Below are 23,845 nucleotides of genomic sequence, written 5' to 3'. Positions count from 1 at the left end.
TGACACTAAGAAAACAGCACGGCCGTCAACCACTGACTGACTGGAGAAAACAATTAAACAGGCTTGTAAATTGCGACTTGCTTGTAAGTTGTCATTGTCACTATTTGATTATTTCCAATAACATCATGCAAAATTATTATAAAGTAGGTGAAAACCGTCTATAAAGTAATTACCTCGGCTGCAAACAGGAACTTACGGTTATAGTGGTGCTTAGAGTGCAAAGTATGAGCCAGTAATGACTGAAAGCAAGTCATGCATTTTAAAAAGTTTTCTTTCACGGTTCAGAAAGACGTGGGACACTTGGCCATACTTTGGAAGACTCCTTTGTGAACTGTGGGCTTGCAAAATTGTCTGGTATATGTGATAAGTAACAATTGTTAGATCTATTCTGCATCTTATTTGCTTTTTCAAAAGAATTAAAGCACACGCCTCTATAACAATATTTCAGATTCCTCCATTGCTGGAACATGAAAACGAGGCCTCTTACGTGATTTGTTTTTAACTTCTAATTAACCATTGGAAACAGCTTGCACTCTTAAGCACCAATGAAATCATATTTTTTACATCTGAGGAAAATGATCTGGGGACTGGTTACTGTTATCATTTTGGCGGATTTTTAGAGTTAATTATTAGTATGGTTGGAGCAACTTGAATTTTGCTCACTCTGAAGAAGTGAAATGGAACTCAATCTGCTGTCTCTCATATTTTTCAAACATGTCAAATCATCTTTTCCTTTAAGAATTTACTGGTGGTTGAAAATTACAATATTTCTTAGTGGCAGACATAGTCCCTTTCGGGTTTTTGTTGTTGACAGATAGTTACGACAAATGCTTTGAATAGACTGTTAAAGAAATAAGTTTTTAAAATGTGCACCTATTACAACAGTTCTGATATTCTTCGCTCTCACCATACAAACTAACTGCAACATTTATAGAATTCATGCGATCACCTGATTTCTCACATTATCTGTTTAATACGTATACATAAATAGAGCTCTTCTTTAAATATGTGGTTGTTCTAAAAGAAAGCCAGTAAGTACCTTTTTAAACATGTTAACCGTTAAAAAACCGGGGGTAGAAAGTTTTATTTTTTATTCAGCAATTACAAACGAGAATCAGTTGTGCTTATTTTGTAATGAATTGATATTACTTAATACGAAGTAAACACTGTATAGTTGATACAAAGCATATCCTAAGTGGTAGACTATGGTACGACTATGTAATGAAAAATTAGATTTTCATATGTGAATATGAAGACCAACTACAGAAAGTGGATTTCTATAAATTCTATAAAGTTCCATGCTGCCAAGATTTGTTTTTAAAGTCTTGTCACAAGACAGCTCAATAAGATTTTCTTCTGCAGAGGTAAATTTAGATGATTTAGATGGGGCCTTAGCCTTAAATGGTCTTGGATCCATGTAAACATATCCATATATTCCGGAAAGTAATCTTCAAACCAGCCACTGAGCTGTGTTAGGTGCTCCTCAAAAGCAGGTTTTAGTTCGTGGGTCAAATCAATTTCACTGGATGTAACAAACTGCTGTAACAAGGGAAAACAGTCTTTGCCACCATCTTCATTAACTTTTCTTTTCCATAGTAGTAACGTTTTTCTGTACGCCGAAACTTTCACTGGGAGTTTCAGAACGTGCATGTTGTTTCCCTACAGAGAGAGATGCAACGCATTCAGTTTTTTGAAGAGATCACACAGGTATGCTAATTTTGACAAAAAAAATCAGTATCCAAGAAGTTTTTAGTATATTCGTGTTTTTCTTCTTCGAGATAAGAGTAGAGTTCCTGCCGTAATTCGAACACACGGGACATTACATTCCCACAGGAGAGCCATCACGAGCTATAGTAGTACAACAAAGATGTATGTGCGCCTTCTGTGGTCGAGTTTTTATAAAGTTCACCACTTTCAAGGACTAGGTTTAGTGAAAAACTCAGGTGCTTTGACACAAGGTCTTCCTTGTGAATTATGCAGTGGGTAAACAGTGCATCAAAAGTTTTGCTTTGTATGAGCGCCTGGAATCCTCCATAGCAGCTGGACATAGAGCGACCACCTCCGGTACAGACACTAACGCACATAGTCCAGTCTAAGTTGTTTTCATATATAAAAGCATCAAAAATCTCAAACAAGTCTTGAGCCTTTATGTCTGCAATGATACTTTTACAAAAGAGAAGATCTTCCACAGTTTTGCCACCATCAACGAACTGTGTGTAGAAAATCAACTTAGCATCCATCCCCTCATGTAGCGAACTCCTTCCCTTTCATTTTTTTTAATTAGCTGATTGTTGAGGTCTTTGTACATGTACTGGATTCTACGATTAAAAGTATTTTTGGATAAAGGTACCTTTGAAAGCAGTCTCTCCACAGATTCATCAACCATAATGTTCACCATATCCACTGCAACCGTTAAACACAGTTCTTCTGTGATGGTGTGAGGCTTTTTACATTTAGCGATTCTATATGCCCCCTTGTTGGATGTTATGCAAAACATTGGTTGGTATTGATGATTGTTTCAAAAATATCCTTTTTGTTCTTTCAATTTTTTTAACTTTCTGGTAAAATAATTACAGGTTTTACTAGCCATGTTAGGATGATTGATCTTTAAGTGGTGTTTTAGTTTACTTGGAAGTATGCATTCTGGAGCCAAAACCTTTAGAAATAAAACACAAAGCAGACACTATTCATAATTGACATCTACCAAAGTAAAACCAAAATCTTGAAAACTATCGTCATATTTCCGATATTTTTGTTTCTTCACAATTTTAACACTGGTCTGTTTTTCGCCATCCTTTTTTTCACTCACACACTTCTTATTAATGTTCAAAACTCTTTCCATTTTTATGCACAAGGACTGAAAATCAACAAGATAATTCAGTGAACTTCGCTAGACCTGACAGACACTTGATTACAACCCTTCAAGTAAACAAAAACATATCTTAAACTTTCAAGAACGTCATCGGAAGGAAAGTAGCTTGATCTAACGTTAAAACTGTGAACTACTTCGAGCTAGTGGTTCGCGCGGTATCCGACAGATGTCGATATCACTGTGTTTTCCTTGAAAAATGGAAATATTCCGAGGCGCCCAGTTTGGGAATCGCTGGAATATACGTTTACTTATAAAGATTTCTCAATAAGGTGATATTACACGTAATTCATGATACGCTAGATTATATAATGGTATTTTTAATAATGTGTGAAATACACAAATTAATGTTATTTTTAAATTTCCAGTTCATTTTGGAACACATAAAGTACTTATTATTATTATAACTTCAATAAAACTTCTATATTTACTGGTAAAACATAAAATCCCTGAACCTCTGGAGAACCACGAATACCATTGTTATCTGGTATACCTGTGAGTCTACATTTCAATTTCATGTAAATAATAATTTCTAAACATGTGAGACCCAAGGAAGTTTACTTGTAAGTTATTTCTCCTTTCACCAGTCGTTTAAAATCATATTTTTCTATGATAAAATTAGTACTCAAATAAACTCCAAAACAACAAAAGCTAGCAACAGAAGTTACTTGTTAGAAAATAATAATGAAGATTTTTTAAAAATATTTAACTACTTCGTGTTTCAAATGTAAATATAAATTGTTTACTTCTACCCCTTTCTCTCGATGGTCCATTGCACCCTTTAGGTCCAGCTACGTCCCTTTTTTTCCGGCCTGTTGTTAGGTCGCTTGACTCGTAATCTTAAGGTCACAGGTTTGAATCCCCATCGCACCAAACATGCTCGCCCTTTCAGCCGTGGGTGCGTTATAATGTAATGTTGTATTCAATTCCATTATTTGTTTGTAAAAGAGTAGTCCAAGAGGTGGCGGTGCGTGATGATGACTAACTGCCTTCCATCTAGTTTTACAACGCTACATTAGTGACGGCTAGCGCAGATAGCCCTCGTGTAGCTCTGCGCAAAATGAAAAAACAAAAAAAAACTTTTTTTTCACGCTTTGCAAATTTTCAATATCGACCTCATTTACTGTGATTGTTCAATAAAAAAAAATGTTTCCTACGAAAACCTAAAGAAACTTTTGAAAGAAATTTTAAGTAACTTTTTAAAACAAAAGTTTGTATTGCTGTGTAAAATTAATATGCAACAGAATATATACGAACAGAACGTTAGAGCGCTCGCATTTTTACATCACGGTGTAATATTTCAAACAACTAAAGATTTGTTTGAGTAACACAAATAAGCTTTATTATGATGCAAATGTACATTGCCTGCAGAAGTATTTACTATCATATGCGTGGGTTAAAAATAGAACATCTCCAGTGGCTTAGCGGTAAGTCTTAACGCGTATAAGATTAGCAATATTTCGAAATCAACTTCCAAGTAACGATTCTATTACAATTTATTTTTAGAACATCTTCTTCTTACCTTCAATTTGACTAATTGTTTGTACTAAGTAGGTTTTCCAGTGTGTTTTTCCGAAAAAAAAACACCAAAATATTTCAAGAAGTTAATAGCAATTCAAATGTTTTAACTTCTAATTGAACTAATACGTCGCACTTATTACAACTTTTAAATACAACAGAAAATTGGCGTCTTATCTTTAGCAATGTAAACATCTTCTGAATACTTTATTCATAGTCTGTACGAATAATAAGTAACGTTTAACTGGGCTATGTATGAGTGCGTGTGTGTTTTCTTAAAGCAAAGTCACATCGGGCTATCTTCTGAGTCCACCAAGGGGAATCGAACCCCTGATTTTAGCGTTGTAAATCCATAGACTCACTGCTGTACCAGCATGGGACAATGTTAGATGGAAAAAAAAACAGTAATGGAAGTTAGATCACTTACTCGATATTTAAGGAGTTAGTTTGGGATAGTGGTTAATGATTTATTTAAGCTGGTTTGCTAATAAAGGAAGTTTATATAAACATTAGAAATAATATTTTACTTAAAGATGAAAATTTACAGTGTTAAACGTATGCTCCCTTCTATTGGTGTTAAGTTATAGATTAGTTAGGAACACAAAATAATATAGTAACTAGCTGCTTTATTAAGCTCTTTACACGTTTCTATACATCTAATTTTAAAATAGACTGAATATTTGATGTGTCGAGAACCGTTTAAGCCTACTGAACGAATTTTATATGACATTCCAGTAATAGTTTGCTCTTCCATAAAAATAGTAGATATATATCGTATTTTCCCGATTGTAAAGTGATGTTTCTGACTAATAATTCACAGTCATCTTATGACCGAGGCAGACAACAGGCTTTTTCTCTCTTCCCACTACTCTAGCTTGTCGTATTCCTGAATGTCCAGATAGCATCCGTCTACGCATGCCATACGCGCCAAACTTCGCTCAAGATCATCTCTAATTCTTACAACCATCAACCTACAGACTGCTCATTTATGGTATTGATTTTGTAGACCTAAATAGACATTAAGAAACTCTATTTTTTTTTTTATCTTTCCCATGGTTTCTGAAAATGGAGGTGCCTTATATTCTAGATCGTACTATAACCGGGCCAGTTCGGTAATACATCTCAGTTTAACATCTTTGTTATGTAGTTCTCACATCGATTTAATGAAACAAGTAGCTTAAATACGGTGTAACAATTTAAATATTTATTTGTTAATTTAATAAACAATTGGAGCTTTCTTCATATATTTAAATATAGGCTAAATAATTGTAGATTCACACAATTAAATAATATCTTGTTTTTTCTGACTAAAAATAAATTTAATAATTGGTTAGATTTATAAATTCTCTCACATCTTTTAAATTGTAATTTAGAAAACCGAAATATACTATTACCTGAGTTTTCTTAACATCTGAGACAAGGGACTTCTTACAGCCATAATACTTATGTGCAGTTATGATAGCACAGGTGGTGGGAACAATGAATTTTCAAAATTTGTTTTTTGTATTGTAAATTAAATTAGCCTACTAAACCTTTTGTAAGAAAAGATGCCACCCAAGCACATGTAGACAATGAAAAAATAAATAGGGAAAAATATTGTACATTACAGACAAAATAAATAAAACATTTCAAATACAGAAGCAAAGTGAAATTGCTAGTCTTTTGTGTACTACAGAAATAACACAGTGTGTTTCTAGATAGAGTATAACATATTATTGTATTTAATATCAATAAGAAATAGTAAAACAGTGAATACCAATATGTATGACATAATAATTATATAATTACTTGTATAGATACCGTGAAAGATTTAAGTACGTTTACTTCGTTTAAATTATGCTATCTTTAAAGAAACACGAAATGACTTTTACCCTTTTTCCTCTCCTGCCTCTTTCACCCTTATCTCCTTTCTCGCCATGTTCACCCTGCGGTCCTGGAATTCCAGAGTCTCCCTAAAATGCACGAACCGATTATTATTTTACAGAAAAACAAACCATAATTATTTCTCCTCGGTAAGCTAGGAAACCAACTACTATTTCATAATACACTATAGAAGATTAACAAGAGTTTATGTTACATTATAATCCATTTTTTATTTCAAATGAAAACAATGTCTTGTAATCTGACATCTTAATCTTAAATATTAGATAATGGTGGATATACGTCAGAAAGACTTTTCATATTTTATATCAGTTGCAATTTGTATATGTTTTGTAAACTAGTTTCAGTATGCAAGCTTATTGCGAGTCCACTTATCGCAATTATTACTAAACTACATACCGTAATACAACATTAAAATGGGCATAAGGAACATGATGACTTTATCTATTGTACAGATAATGCTCGAGTAATATTAGCAATAAAAGATTTTACTTATAACATCAGAATCAACGTATTTTATCTGATTCCTCAGTATTATAGATTAATGTGTACTTTTATTTTAAATAAATGAATTGAGCTGATGTACAAATAAGGTATTTCAAAACTTTAGGTCCAAAATATAGCTTGTTTGTCATCCCTTTACAAAATATTAAGTAATAAGGAAAAATAACTAATATTCACCTTCCTTCCCTGTGGTCCAGCAGGTCCAGGTGGCCCAGGAGGCCCTGGTGGACCTTCTATAAAACCAGTGGGAAGTTTATTACCATCCAACATTGTGGTCAAGCCTTGTTCACCTTTGTCACCCTTTTCTCCCTATTAAAGATATATAAAAAAATTTCAAAACGTTTAAGTATCAGATCTCGTTACTCTGAATTAAACAAAAAATTTCCACAAAACAGATAATTCAAGCGAAAATTAGATACCAAAGAAGTAATTTAACATTATTGAAATATACTGTCATTTAATGAAATTTTATCGTATATCCTAAAATTACTATCACTTTCCTAGTTTCTCACCTATGTTTATTAACTCTGCCATAATTACAAGAAAACCAAAATTTGCATTATGTGCTTAGAATTATGTCTTCAAAATTTCTATACATGGAATTCTAATACCAAAATTAACTTATGCGTAATTTGTTTTTATGATCAAAACACAGTAAAAACATCAACAAGGTTTTGTTCACTATATTCTAAGAAAGCTTTCAGCTCTTCTCTTAGAGTAACCTATGTAACAACAAAAAAAGTGTCAAGATAGTGTACCATTATAGGTGACATTAGAGACAGACATTTTCGAACGTCGATACATCCATGGCTTTTAATTCTAGCTATCGCTTGGAGACAAATAAAATTGGTGGGTTGTTTGCTTTTAATATCACGCAAAGCTACATGAGAACTGTCTGCACTATCCGTTTCTATTTTAGTAGTGAAAGATTAGAGAAGGCAGCTAATCATCACCACCCATCGTCAACTTTCGGGCTACCACCCTTTAATAAACAAATAATGGAATTGACCTTTCCATTACAAGATCCTCATGGCTTAAAGGGCAAATATGTTTGGTGGTACGGGGATTCGAACCCACGACTATTAGATTACGAGAGATAAACGATTGTATATTTTGTTTGTTTTTGAATTTCGCCCAAAATTCACTAGGGCTATCTGCGTTAGCTATCCCTAATTTAGCAGTGTAGGACTAGACGGAAGGCAGCTAGTCATTACCACCTACCGCCAATTCTTGAACTACTCTTTTACCAATGAATAGTGGGATTGACCGTCATATTATTACGTCCTCACGGCTGGAAGGGCGAGCATGTTTGGTGTGACGGGGATTCGAATCTGCGACCCCCAGATTACGAGTCGAACCAAAACAAACGAAACCAATACATCCAGCTACTTCCCACAAAATTCTTAAACCAAGTGTTCAGTTGTGAACCGCTGTAAACAACTTCATTTTAGCAAAGAGACTGATATATTCTTGATTTTATATTAATACTTCAATTGGTTGTTTGGATTAATCTATCTTGAATTTACTGTATTTACAAAACAGACTGTGAATTAAGTTTTGCATATTAAAATTATTGTTCGCTGCCTCAAATTTATTGAAGTTTTCTTTCGTGTTGTTCATTTCTTCTTCTTCTGGAATACTTTTCTTATTAAAAAAAGAAACAAATATAATTTGTTTTATATTTTTTTTGAGAAATTTATCAAATATGTTTCATTAACTTCTTATTGCAACATTATATTTTGTTTACCTTTCGAAAGATTCACGATTTGTGATGTTTGTGACTGAACTAATGCATTTCCTGTATTCTTAAATATCGAAGATCTTTTTCAAGCATTAACCAGTGTGCAACATAGATTGTTGAAAAAAACAACAACAAGATTGTCTTCGGCAGAAAAACAAGTCTCAGCCATTATCATAATAACATGAAGATGGCTGAGATTTGTAGACGCTGTTTGTGTGTCTGAATACATGGCCAAAACAGGCTGGAAAAGCATAATTATATATATATTTTTAAAACAGAACAAAAAATGGATAAAACTGACAAAATGAATTTAAATAAATTTTGTTTACTTTTGAAAACCCATAGAAGCTGAATACAATTCACAAAACAAATTAAATAGATCACAGCCGCCACTTTCTAATTGTTGCTCCACACAATATACCAAAGAAAAACAGTTTAATAACGAATAAATACAGAAAACTGACACATTGTGACAGGTGTCTTCATCTGAAGGACAAAAATCCAATTTTTGTAAAACTAGAGGGATACGGATGATTTGTGTCAAACCTTTTTCTTGAGGTTGCTTACAGTAAGGATTAAATGTCTTTGAATTTCAAATAAATACTTCTCTGGTCTAGTTAGTAATACGAACCTTTGCAAGGTTTCATCATATACTAAATAAGAAGTGCAGGAATATTTAAACAGAAACAACAACAAATTTTGGTGACACTTTGGATTTTCATATGAAGTGAAAAGTTAAGAAAAATTAATTTAGTGTTAAAGTAATTATTAAAGTAAAGTATATTTTGTAATAATCCTTAATAATTTAAAGGGAGTCAAAGAGGACTTTCTCGTTGCAAAACGTAACCTGTAAGTTTTTAATCAATGAATGTTTTTCCAGCCAATATTATTTATTTATGAAGTAAATTCCAAATAATAGTTTATAAGCAAATTCTATATGGATTTATAAGTCGATATTAGTAGGGCAAGTTATATTGCATTGCTATCAAACAAAACTGTAATTTTCTAGCCGAAATAATAAATAAAAAACTACTGTAGTCTTTTCTGTTCGAATAGTTTTCTTGTTATGTATAAAATATGAAAAATTTTACTCTTTTCTAGAATTTGGAATGAGACTTTTCTTTCCTTCACCCTAAATAGTTTTGCAAAATTTCATTAATCAGATTTGACTATTTTTGATTATATAGTAACTTAAAGCTTTCCAGAAACTTTCAAAACTTGTCCAAGAATATAAAACAATTAATGCAAGTATTATTTTCTTTAATGATTTGCATGTGAAGAGAAAAGCTCAATGTTGCACGCTCTGGGAAGTTTAATTGTCAAAAGTATAAAATCTGCTTTAATATGGTAATCAAACAGACCTATGTTCCCCGTTATTCACCGCCAAGATAAGCATTTCCAAAACACAAACGCGCCAAATACAAAGTGAACGCTGAACTGAACAATTGCAACGCGAGCACCTAGTAACCACGGCTCTCAAGTCCATATTTTAGCTTTTTCAAATTTTACAATGTACATATTAGTTCTGGCACTAGCATTTTGAGCTTCAATCTAAATTGTATAACGTATCACACTTCACTGACATACCTGACATGTATAGGTTGGAAATTAATGTACGAAAAGCAGAAATGTTACAGACTTATATTTACGATTGCAAAATTCAGCCGTCTTTGGAAATCTATCTTTAGGTACCTTTCCATATTGTGAATCATTTTGTGCATTTGAGTTCGTAACCTCCATCAAAATTAAATCTGTTTTTAGTTGGGATTACGAATGTTTTTGTGTAATGTTCTGCTACATCAGTTAAATCAGTAGTGTATCAATGGATAGTCCTTACATCTTCTGAAACTTTCTAATACAGTTCTTCTTCGACTTCTCCTATTAAAATTCGCTCTCTCCTCAACTAAATACTTCGAATGTTTCTCAATGACATAATTATTTTGTTAAAACTCAAATCTCATAAATGTATTTTTAATAGTTTTCCAGGACACTTAATTATCTTAATAAGTTTAAATTAGTTATGCTGATGAAGAAAATAGTTCTCTTAACGAGTTTATATTGTGTCCGTGTATGAATGGTGTTTTAATTTTTAGGTTCTGGTTGTTTATTTATTGTTAAAAATATTGTTGATAAAATCTTTAATGATAACAGAGCCTTGGTTTCTTTTTTTACCGTGTTTTATAGCCCTTTCAGTGTTCAAACGTGTTCGCACTTTCAGTCGTGAGGGCGTTATTTTTTAAAATGTTACAACATTAGACTAACATAAATCTTTTTTAACAAAAGAAAAGTGATAATCATATGATAATGTTGTGGTTTTGTGAGTATGATGTTGGTTGTTGAGAAATACAAGATAAAGGAGTAAGTTTTCAATCCCATGACGATAAATGTTGAAGCTGTCATGTATAAACCTATGATTCATTTCAGATGATATTACAGCTTGTTCAGGCTAGAATAACAAACCTTTTACTTCATAATCAAAGAAGACAGCAAAGATTACATTATCAGCATTTCCTATACTTACTCTAACTTGTTGATTTGTTTGTTTGTTTTGGAATTTCGCACAAAGCAACTCGATGGCTATCTGTGCTAGCCGTCCCTAATTGAGCAGTGTAGGACTAGAGGGAAGGCAGCTAGTCATCAACCACCCACCGCCAACTCTTGGGCTACTCTTTCATCAACGAATAGTGGGATTGACCGTAACATTATAACGCCCTCACGGCTGGGAGGGCGAGCATGTTTTGGCGCGACTCGGGCGCGAATCCGCGACCCTCAGATCACGAAGCGCACGCCTTAAAGCGCTAGGCCATGCCAGGCCAACTTGTTGATAAGAAGATATTTGAGTTACGACTAAACTAATTATTTGACGTCACACTATTTCCATGAGAACTAAGGGTAAACAATAAATATCTTGTTATTAATCAGATTATTTGCATTAAATAGCGAGATTATCTTTATTTCTTTACCTGAGGATACATAATGGATATATATAAAGATAAATCATGCAAAATGAAACGAACCGAGATTTTACTAGAAGAAATAACCGGAATTGGGAAGATATATTTTACTTATGACCTTTGGACATTGCATAAATTTCTAATGTTATGTTATTGTTATGTTTGAGTTGAGACAACGTTTTTTGAAAGGAAATTGTCATTTTCAGTGGTTTTAAGGATATATTTAGCTTTTACTTAAATTTCGAATAGTTCCTTACAGGCTAAGAATTAATATAATTTAGTATTTCAGTGTTTTTAAGTATATCATTGTATCTAAAACTATAAATATCTGATTCTTATTTCCTAGGTCAGACAAACATATAAAGTATGGTAATTTTCAATATAACTACACTTCCCAGGAAAGTTGTCTGAATACACACACACGTAGGTAACTTTAAAGAACAAATGTATATTTACTCTGCATGTATTAATTTTCAACAGAATTCTTTCAGAATTGTCATGAAATTATACAAACTGTGGGAAATATTTTAAATATAAGTATATGGTATTCCATTACTTATTTCTTATATGTTTATTAGCGTCTAGTCTACGTTCTTCCACGTGTTGTTTAAGTAAGGTGTGTATTCTTTTGCAGGCTTTATAAGAGAAATTAGTTGCAAGTTCAGTTTCAATTAATTACAGCAGTCGTGTCTGAAGGAAACGTAGTAAAACTAAAGTAAAATGATTTTTACTTCCTGAAGTATAATCGACTGTAGTTGTTTAAATACGAGTAACTACAGTTTAAATACATCAAAACCTCTTCAGTATATGTTACATAGACTCAGACCTTAAATAGGTTACTCATATTATATTTTACGTTCTACTGTCTTGCAAACCTACTTTTACATTATTTTTGAGCTTAAAGGCGGAGTCACAGAGGAAACAAAGCAAAAATATTTTAGTTTTTTAAAAAGAAAATTCCACCATACTTAGAATTATTGGAAAGAGAGATTCTTATAACATTCATAATACTATCGTAGTTACTATTGGATAAAAAAATGCGTGTCAACTTGACGCGACAAACTTGAGGGAAGACAGCTAGTCAAGAATGCCCATCGAAAATCCTTGGGACACTTTAACAGAATATTTGGACTTAATCGTCAGTTCCATAACGCGTTCCCATCTTGGAAGTGCGGATCCAGATTTGCGGATACGGGGCACAAATAGAGACTATTAATTTGGTAATCTATCCGCTAGTTCACGCCTACCTCGTTTAAATATAGTTTTGTTAACTCTTATATTTGAATTGTACGTTTAACGGTTAGAGTTTCTGTAAGCTTAGGTGCTTTGTTAAGATGGAATCATAAATTATACATGTTAAAAGGTCGAAACGTTGTTCGCTCCTCTAAGTAAAATATTTTCTCAACCCAAACGAGCCGTTTTTACATATATATTTTCTATACAAGTGGGTTTTCACGGAATCATAAATTATAGAACATTAAGCAAACCTGTGTGTTTGACAAATAAAAAGGAATAACTTGCTTAAATAAATATGTTTAAGGTTGAAGTGTATTTTAAAGATGGCTGTAATGGGTATTAAAACTTTAATTAAAATCAGGTACAGAACAACGTTTCGACCTTTTTAGGTCATTTCAGGTTAACAAAGAGAGCTTGTAACTAATCATTGCTGAGCATATCTCGTCGTTAACGTGAAGATGACCTAAGAAAGTCAAAAAGTTGTTTTGAATTTTTATTTTAATTAAAGGTTTAATACAATTTCCAGCAGTGTTTATCATAAATTTTTACTTCAAGTGGGTTTCTCGTCATCATGAATATTAAGGGTTGAATTAATTTCGTATTTTAAGATAACAAGGGAAAGTAAATTAATAATTAACTTTAAAAAAGTGTATTTTTCAGCTATAAGTATCATAAGTGAAACGCCTTTGAAAAGTAAACTGTTCAAAAGAATTAAATGTGAATTAAATGTTTCAAATGTGATAATATTTTTATTTTTTTAGGTAATTTGCCTCATTTCAGTTCCATCTGTATCCATTTTTAATATGTGATAAACGGTAGAACATGGAGAAATAAAATTTTTAAAAACTGATATCCCATATAAAACAATACTTTAAACAGTTTACATGCGTTTATTCAATAAATGTTTGAAACATTCAATATCGTGTGACTTCCACGGGCTGTGACAGACTCCTGACACCGATTTGGCACACTTCGAATCAGTCTATCGATGTTATCTTTGGGTATGGCAGTCTACTCGTCTACGAGGGCTTGTTGGAGTTCCTGTAAATTCCGAGGAGGGTGCTAGTGTTCACTAACACGCCTCAACAACATATCCCAACAATGTTCAATCGGATTTAAATCTGAAGATCTGGCGAGCCGCAAAAGATCTATGTTGGTGTTTGTTTTGAGAATTAATGAGAAATGCATGGTTTCACGAAACAGGCTTATATAGGGTACCTTGAGTTGTATTCTCTTTGAGTGAGGTGAGTTTCGTTTGAGTTGCTTCAAACTTCACTCGCAAGCGTAAAACATACACTTGTAGACGAACGGATATGTTTTTTATACATAAATTTAGTTATGACAAAAATATACTGAAATATTTACTTGTTCCTTTAATTTTTTTGAGCAGTATATTATATTTTAAACTATAAGTAACCATAAGTGAAAGGCCTTTAAAAAGAAGGTATATTTTCGGCTATAAGTAACCACAAGTGACAACCACAGCTTAAAAATATACCTTTTAAAAGTCTTTAAAAAAAGTATATTTTTAGCTATAAGTAACCATTAGTGAAAGGCCCAAACAAGTACCTCAGCGTTCTTCCATTAGAAGCAGAATATTAGTTTTGAAAGGAATTCAACATTTAGAATAACAGCTGACGTTCATAAACTTTGTCTTCTTGCAAGACTTCCTTGAAGACCTGATGACACGGCGCCCAATTTTATGGAAAATAACATTCACAAACCTCTGAACTTGGTCACTGTACAAACTGAGGAATTCGAACCTGAAATGTACGCTCCGCTTTTGACGAAGATTTAGCTAAAAACTAGTAGACTTCGATAGCATAGAACTAAAGAAAGTTGTTGTATAGGCTGAGTAAGAATAACAAACATCTTTTCAAATTGTTCTCTGTGTTGTATTGTTGTACAAGAGATCGGAAGGTAAGAATTTGGTCGGTATCGAATCAAACAAACTTACGTGAACGTAACTTTATTTAATAAAACTACATGTAAACAGTAAAGTAAAGTAATGGTACTTATAAGTGTACAGAGGTTTTACGAGTTGGAACAAAGAAACTTACAAAAATGAAGAATAAAACTTCTACTGATGAAAAGGTAGCTAGAATATATTTATAATAGTTTATGAAACTAACTGGAGCTAAATCATTGCAAAGTAAAGTAAATATAAAGTTGTAACAAAGGAAAACCTAGCTGATAATATAGAAACGTCTGAATGCGCGATCGTATATGGTTTTTTAGCATGCGTATTTTAGCCTAAATGAGTCTAAAAATCATATAAATTATGTTATGGTAATATTAACTATTTTTAGGAAATTACACGCTGATTTAGTGTTGCTTGTATGAAATGTTTTGCAAGTAAAGAAACTAAAATTGGAATCAAAGCCAGTCGTCACGTGATTACAACGAAACTGTGCCATCGTGTAACATATTAGTTGCATTGAAAAGTTTAAGTAAGCAAAAAGTAAGAAAAGTTATTCTAAATAAAAGGCTCAATACGCAATCCAGAATTTTTTGGCAAAGGCCTTCCTAAAGTTATACGACTTGTAGCGTTTGATAGAGAAATTTGCGAGAAAATATCACGGAGAGAGAAACCCAAACCTATTATTTATATATCTATCTTTGCTCATGTTTTTTGTTTTTACACGTTATAATTAGAAATAGTTAAATGTATCATTTTCAAAATCTTGCAGTAAGACTAAGAAAGCTTATAATGTATTGTATATTAATAGTAATTTCAAATGAATATATTTTATTTTCGTTTAAATTGCAGTTTGATTGGATTTTCTATTAATTTTTACTTTCGTAAAACATAGATAGTAAAAATTTAAAAAATATTAAAGTCTGATATCCCAAAGTAAACTCTTCAGTATAAAAATCGTATATATATATATCAAAGAAGGAATGGTGAAAACGATTAAGTACAAAAACATAACAATGGTACCAAGATCAGTGTGTTTTTTCTGTATCCTAAGTCAGAGACGCCAGCATGGCCAGGTGGTTAAGACGCTCAATTCGCGGGTTCGAATCCCCGTTACACCAAACATGTTCGCCCTTCCAGTCGCGAGGGCGTTGTAACGTGACGGTCAATCCCACTAATCGTTTGTAAAAGAGCAGCCCAAGAGTTGGCGATGGGTTACGATCACTAGTTGTTTTTCCTCTAGTCTTACATTGCAAAATTAGGGATGGCTAGCGCAGATAACCCTTGTGTAGTTTTGCGCAAAGTTCAAACAGAGACTAGTTATTATTTGTATTGCAACCAACAATACACTATGGATGTAATCTCTTGTTTTTAACATATTTATTTATTCTGTAAGAATAGCGAGATATTTGTTATGTTTTAATAATATCCTCCAGAGGCACAGCGGACTCACAGAGCTAAAAACCAGGTTTCGATACCCGTGGTGAACAGAGTACAGATAGCCCATTGTGTCGCTTTGTGTTTAATTTCTAACAAACAACCATCTTAATAAAACTAATATTTGCTTACTTACCTTAGGACCCTGAAGACCATCTTTGCCTACTGGTCCCTACAGTTGGTAAGAGAAATATTACTTTACCTTCAATTTTAAGAAGACTTATTAACGACATAACATTTTAAAATAAAAATATAGATGCGTGTTAAAAATAATGTATCAACAATACTAAAAAAATGTTACCAACATATACATGATAAGCAGTTATTCGGTATTTTAAACCTGACCGACACCTTATGCGATACATGAGCTAAAGATCCAGGCAGATTGTTTGGAATTACTGATAAAAGGGAAGACAACCAGTCAGTAGCACCTGCCATCTACACAGGAGTTATTGAGCAAATAGCAGGTGTGACTGTCAGAAATATAATGACCTTAAGTGTAGAGCATGTGCAGTGACATATCGCGTCTCGGACATTGAAGTTTTCAATCCCTAGATAGGCATGCAAACTATTAGTCCACGCCCAGGCGTAATTAACAGTAATCATTTTCTGATTCATCAGTATCTATGTGTAACTAGTACTATTTCGAGAGTAATATTAAGAAGAAATGCTTTGAAATTTATTAAAATTTACTCTTGCATTCTTTATCGCAACTTACCTCAGGTCCAGGGGTCCAGAAGGTCCTGGTTTACCCATTGGTCCCTGAAGATATACAGTGTAGAATTATAATTTTGTTCTGTATGTTAGTACAGTTAGGTCAAAAATAATCACATTAACTCAAATCTATTTCTCTGGTCACGCAAGTCAAACTCTGTTACAAAATTTATAAAGAATTTCATGTGTTCTACTATTGAGGTGTTTTACGTATGGTACCATAAATTTTAATAATAATTAGGTATTAAAAATCTGATATATATAGTATCTCATTATTTCACTGTTCTTTACTAGTATCTGTAAACTTCTGTCTAACACACACAAAACATAATTATTAGATGAAATGAAAATGCATATGAATATAGGGATAATATAGAGGTGATTTTAAATAATTGGAAAACAAAACCTTGTACAATGAATGTATATTTGTCCTTGGTAAAAATTATAAATCGTGTCTTTCTGTACAAAGAGATTTTGAGCTTGGAAAAAATATTTGTTTTAATTTATTCATTATGAATTATTAAAGTAACTTAATATGGTTATGAGAACACTGCTAGGTATAAGAACAATACATGGTAAAGAACATAAAATAATTCCACATCTATAAAACGTTTTTCTGTTTTTAACGTCTGGACTTTAATATTAATATTTTTCAAAGTTAAAACAAGTATTAATTGACGAAGACTTTACTTGAACTCAATCAATTCTAAAGTTCCAGTTTTTTTATAAACTAATTCCCTTGGCAGCTCTTTATGTAGAAAAGAAAATGTAAAAATTGCAAATTATTTGTTTGTTTTTGAATTTCGCACAAAGCTACTCGAGGACTATCTGTGCCAGCCGTCCCTAATTTAGCAGTGTAAGGCTAGAGGGAAGGCAGCTAGTCATCACTACCCACCGCCCACTCTTGGGCTACTCTTTTACCAACGAATAGTGGGATTGGTGCTAGCCGTCCCTAATTTAGCAGTGTAAGGCTAGAGGGAAGGCAGCTAGTCATCACCACCCACCGCCCACTCTTGGGCTACTCTTTTACCAACGAATAGTGGGATTGACCGTCACTATATAACGCCCCACAGCTGAAAGGGCGAGCACGTTTGGCGCGATGGGGATGCGAACCCGCGCCCCTCAGATTACGAGTCGCACGCCATAACACGCTTGGCCATGCCGGGCCCAAGTGGAAAAGTCTCAACGTTCATATGCTTTCCAGGAAGAGGCAAAAAATAATAATTTATTTAGCATTTACTCTTCGCCTAAACCGGATAAAATATCAAATAAATAAGATACAATTGAACACAAATGTTGGATAATAGAATAAAAATTAAAAGCATGGTGAAAAACAATGAAGAGGCTTAACGTAATAGTATACAAAAAAAATTCAGTTTTCCTCAACATCTTTATCGAAGTCAAACAAATGAAGATGTAAAATTAAAATGTCAAAAGTTTTTGTAAAAATACTGAGAATAAAAAATCATTGTTTTTAAATCGTGAACTTTAAAACACTAATCGCTGCAGTATTCGAGCAGAAAATATTTTTGCATTTTATAATTTTTTTTAGTACGATACTAAAATGTACGAAACCTGATGATGAAAGATAGTTAAAAAACAAAAAGAACATAAAATTATAAGGTCATTTAATTATACTTACTTGTTCACCAGGCATTCCAATCTGGCCATCAAAACCAGGCAGACCAGTTGGGCCCGGTGGTCCTGGAGGACCAGCTGGTCCAGGCTCACCTGGCTCACCCTGGGATGAAAGAAATCAATGATATACCAGGTGTCAGAATATATAATGATAAAAATAATAACCTAAGATATCTATATCTTATTTTATGTTATTACACTAATTTTCATAAGCAGAGTTCCTGTAAATTTAATTTGAGTAACTTAGAAAATCTTTACGTTTGGTTTTAAATTTTATAACAAAATAAACTATTGTTTCAGAATGCCGGATAATTAAAGTAACCTAACGTAATATTGCAAACAATTAGAAAATAATCAATCATACATACAATCCGTTAAAAACAAAGCTTTTAAAATAAAGTTTTGTTTTATAAAAAAAGAGCACATTACAGAAAAAAACACATGAAACTTACATAATGTCAAATTATGGACATCTGTCTCTAAACATTAATGTTATCATTCAAATAAGATTGTTGGACACGAAATATTTTGTAGTAAGTAGCTTCAAAGTTTGAGCAAAACATTTTAAATTGGACCAATTACTGAATTTCACTAATCCCAAGACAGGTAATACAACATTTTAGTGTTAAACATCTATAATTACAACAACTTACTTTTACGTGCAATAAAATTAATACCACGTCTGTGATCACATGCCTCGTCATGTTAAACCTTTAACTTGAACAGGTTGAACAAACTTCCAACAAAGTTATCGTTATTAGAACATAAAGATAAACGAAGAACTGGGGCATTGTCTTAATGACAGGACAATAATTAAATGTTTTGCATGAATAAATGGTATCACATTTTATACGTTCTATATTTTGTATGTTACAAGAAACAGCAGCATAAATAAATGTGTGTAAACCTAGAAATTTAGCACTTTAATACAAATTATATACCATCATACGTAGAGTAAAATGGTTGTTGTACGTCACAAAAAGCACAAAACAAAAACAAACAAAACACATTAACAACTTGTGAAATGTTTCAACTGGTACTGTGATTCGAGAATATCATATAATTTAGAACGATTCAATATTATATTCAATATTTGCTAAATAATTTATAAGAAATTGCTTTATATAATTTTATTTGTACACACATGTGTCTCTAAGTGAAGAATTACGTAATAGGCCCAACACAGATATGGAAACCAAGTTTTACTGTTATAACCTCGCCTTTTTATCATTGAGCCATACGAGGACCCAGTTGAAGACAAACTGTTGAGTACCTTATTACATATTAAGTACTGCATTTTAACAACAAATTAAAAATCCAGTAGAAGATATTTAACCAGTCTTTATTAGTCATATATCTGGGTATTTTCCTAAAGTTTATTAGCAGAACATCTTGTTAGTAAACTGACCTTTATTAGAAGAACATCTTGTTATTAAACTGACCTTTATTAGTAGAACATCTTGTTATTAAACTGACCTTTATTAGTAGAACATCTTGATTAATCATCAAATCAGAAGGGTCTCCAATCAAACCTTTCATTTTCTGTTAGCAAAAATAATTGAGACTATTTTAAATTAGGAGAAAAACATACTTTGGCTGGTATGCTAGCATTATAAAGAAACATGAAACATAAACTTAATTATTACCTTTATGAACTGAACTAACTTTAAGCACTTAACGAAGATGCTTCTTTTCATCCTTAGTAAATATGACTTGTTGAACTGCATTTTCTATTTTGTGATCTTTCTTATAAATATAGTGTTTTAACGACAACCAACGTGTCATGAGGGAAAAAAATGATTGCTAACTTTTTAAAACTGCAGCGTGGATGTGGCAAAGGTACTTTTCCAATGAGACGAGTCATCTTTGTATAGGTCGGTGAAGCCTTCACGTTGAAGATTCAAAAGAACACGATTTCTATAAAGTGCTGGCACGCAAGGATAATTTTACCTTCATGTGCAGATATTCAACCTAATAGTTGAGTTGGTAATGATAGAAGGTCACTCTGATTGAAAATTCCAACAGTGACCAAACAACCGAAAGAGGTATCGGGAATAATGGAGTGGAAAGCGTAATAGACAAGAAACACATTTACAATCTTATAAAGCAGGAAAAGAAGATGGAAGCAAGCACAAGATAAATGACAGGACTATAAGATCACAAAATTAGGAAGACACTGAATAAAACAACTAGTCTTGCCTTCAAAGGCCCGGCATGACCTGATGGTTAGGACACTCGACTTGTAATTTCAGGATAGCGGGTTCTAATCCCCGTCACACCAAACATGCTTGTTCTTTCAGCCGTGGGATGTTATAATGTATGGTCATTCCCACTATTCACTGGTAAAAGAGTAGCCTAAAAGTTGGCGATGGGTGATAATCTCTCTAATCTTAAACTGCTAAATTAGGGACGACTAACGCAGACAGCCTTCGTGTGGCTATGCGCAAAATTAAAAAAAAAAAAAAAAACTTTTCTTCGGATCACTAAACAAGCAGTTAATTCACCTATTTCTTAAAATTCATCTGCGAAATAAAATTCACACAGTTTTTACTTCGTGTGATGGCTAAACGTACCAGAAGATAAGAAACTGCGACATCAGCAAGGACGCGAAACAGAAAGAAAAAGTACATTGCTATTGTGGTCAACATTTTCTTATCTTACTCTTAGAAAGAAGCTATTTCTCTTTAATACTACTGCTTATTATTTTGACCAGAACCTTTCCCATTTGTTCACAGAATGTGTGAGTCATTACATGATCACATTTGGATTGGCTGCAACTGCTAGAGCTCAACAAAGATCTTCATTAGCTTTTCCTAATAAATATCTCTACCATTCCCTACCAGATGGCAGTGAATGAAGGAAAAACTAACCTCTCTGTAACTACAGTCAGTTTCCTTCTGGTGGTGTAGTCTGCGTAAAAAAATGGTTGTAATTTTTGACTAAATTTTATTTTGTGTTAATTGCTGCATTTACGGCACTTGTTTGTTGATGGTGTAATTAAGACTAACATTAACAGCACTTAATGTAACTCCTCTGCAAAAAAACAACAACTATTTCTTTCCGTAAGTGTTTGACCCTTTCTGCTCACGTGACTAGCAGTTACTTATGATAGTCATGTTGTAACTCAAATCAGAGACATGACAAGCGACATAAGGAAAACATACGTATTTGGCGTGGTTTGGAGTAAGATGTAAGAGAGAAGGCGATCAATGAAGGAAAAAGAGAGACTGAGTGATGTGAAAGATGCAAATAAATGGGAAAAGAGAGATGAGAAAGAGATGTTGCCAGTGAAAACAAAAGCTAGTTCTAAAACTAAGTTACTTATGTCTTAGTGACAATATGACAATAAAGAAATCTGTTATGTTTAACAATTCTTGAAAGAAATAAACAAAACCTTAGTAAAGGTAAATGGAAATGGATTTGAAAGTATATCACAATCGTAGCAATGTTGACGTGCAATAAAGTGCTGTCAGAGGCAGTCTTGGATGACTCAATAGGCAGACTAAGCACGTGCAAAACAAAGCAGGGGCATAAAAAAAGAGAATTTGATAACTGATATTTCAAAGAAAGCATAGAAGTAGTCATCATGGGAAACATTAAAACTCTTTTAGATTTCCTGAGACTCCAATATACATTTTTCTCCGATTTTTATTATATTTTTATTACTTATTCTCACGTAAACCAGGTCTGGAGTGGTCATCCAGACCAAATTTATGAAGTTGTTTTAATTTCAAATTACATGTATATATATGGGCGTCATAATCTTTTCAGCGCTTAAGGCCGATAAAGGTCTTAATCCAGCCATGGACTGAGGGGCCGTCTACATTAAAATTCATATACAGAAACAAGTTAATTATGAATAAAGTTTTTTTCGTGTGTGTTACTTATAGTTTTGTTTTCGTTTATTTCCATGGGGTTTGTTTTGGCCCAAAAATAGTTTCGTCATGCGCCGTAATTCCAGCATTGGAAATAAATATTGTATCGAAGAAGAAATTGAACACAAAGTTGATAACACTTTCCATTTAAGAGTTTCTTAAAATACGCTTTGTAAAAACATTACAATAATTATGTTTTGGAGAATTTTCAAAACTCAGTTTTGTACAAAAACGTTTTTATAGAGGAATTATAGCAAACGTAGTAATCTTTTCTAAATCTTAAACAGATAAATAATTTACTTCTATGCCAGTTACAGACAGGAAAAAAAACACATTTAAATGAAATAAATAAAAGAAGTTTCTTTTAACGCATTTACACGAAAAATATTTGAAGAAAAAGGTGGAGTCGTAGTAAACCGGTTTTTGTTTTTGTACGTAAGACACTTTGAAATGGAGAAGGGCGTTATTTGTAACAATTATTTCGTAAAACTACTTTCCTTGTGTCTTAAAATGTACATTTGGAGAAAACATTATTAATTACATACATTATATCTAAAATAATAACTTAAAAAACAAAAAATTAAAATCATGCTTTTCTCTTACAGTTTGTAAATTTGTGTTCAAAAGATAGTCATTTATAAGGAAATAAATTTGAATTAAGTGAAAAAGGCGGAAAAAAGAAACTCACCGATGTTATTTGAACATCAAGTTCACTACTTCCCTGAAATTCAAAATAAATAAAAATAATAAATTCTATAAGCATTTCTTTTCATTTCATTCCAGAAAATCTAAGACTAAGACAATTGTACATTGTTACAACGTTCACAACAATCTTGGTTTTACTAAAACTTTAATTGTATATCCAAGATTTTACATCCATCATTAGAACAGCTTTAACATTTCATGGAAACGTCTTCAAACACAAAAATCTTATGATTGTTTTAGTTTTTTCGAAACACACCAGTGAGGAAAATCCACATCCCACAATAAATGTTTTCTTCGATATACCTCTCAAACTAGTGAAGTAATTGATGACAGGTTATAATATACAGTTTCATGACTTAAGCTACACTGACGTAAGTACTTAAGACCTTACCTTATTTCCTTTTTCACCTTTAATACCCTGAAAACAAATAAAAAACATAAGAAAAATCTAGTACCGTCAACATCGTGGTAGTTTTAAACGTTTATAATTTAATGTTTTTGTACTCTGTATATAAGTTAATTCTAATTATTACAGTTTATAAATATCTCATCTAATCAAACTTTCCACGTGCAAAAAGCAAAAAGCAACGTACGCTGATATTAGTAAATATATTTGTATGACCACGTAATTTGTTTCACGTTCATGAACTATTCCTTCTGTAACAGTGAAAGGAAACTGAGTTTTTGTCATTAAAAAAATGGTCCATACAAAACAAATTACAAATTTCATGTTAGTTAGGTAAAAAGTAAAATTTATGAAATGCAAGATTTAGAGTCTAACGTCTAGAAAGGTTTAACTTTACTTCATGAATATAAATCCTTAAACAGATAAAAATTAACTTGCTTTTGTCAGAA

General features: G+C 32.6%; 1 protein-coding gene across 1 annotated transcript in view; it reads right to left on the bottom strand.

Moving 5' to 3' along the window:
• Positions 1-6,968: 6,968 nt before the first annotated feature.
• The window catches only part of LOC143234050 (uncharacterized), a 137,434-nt gene continuing 120,557 nt past the window's right edge, over positions 6,969-23,845 (bottom strand). The window contains exons 6-12 of the mRNA XM_076471075.1: positions 23,382-23,408; positions 22,974-23,006; positions 19,887-19,952; positions 18,415-18,513; positions 16,777-16,820; positions 16,195-16,230; positions 6,969-7,081 (exon numbers count right to left, since the gene is read on the bottom strand). Of these exons, the coding sequence (XP_076327190.1) occupies positions 16,221-16,230; positions 16,777-16,820; positions 18,415-18,513; positions 19,887-19,952; positions 22,974-23,006; positions 23,382-23,408 (279 nt within the window). The 3' untranslated portion in view covers positions 6,969-7,081; positions 16,195-16,220. The remainder of the gene's footprint in view (positions 7,082-16,194; positions 16,231-16,776; positions 16,821-18,414; positions 18,514-19,886; positions 19,953-22,973; positions 23,007-23,381; positions 23,409-23,845) is intronic.

This window comes from Tachypleus tridentatus, chromosome 12 (genome assembly GCF_004210375.1).
Source record: "Tachypleus tridentatus isolate NWPU-2018 chromosome 12, ASM421037v1, whole genome shotgun sequence".
Lineage (NCBI taxonomy): Eukaryota > Metazoa > Arthropoda > Merostomata > Xiphosura > Limulidae > Tachypleus > Tachypleus tridentatus.
The sequence above is the reverse complement of the archived record's forward strand: the minus strand, read 5'-3'. Positions and strand labels throughout refer to the sequence as shown.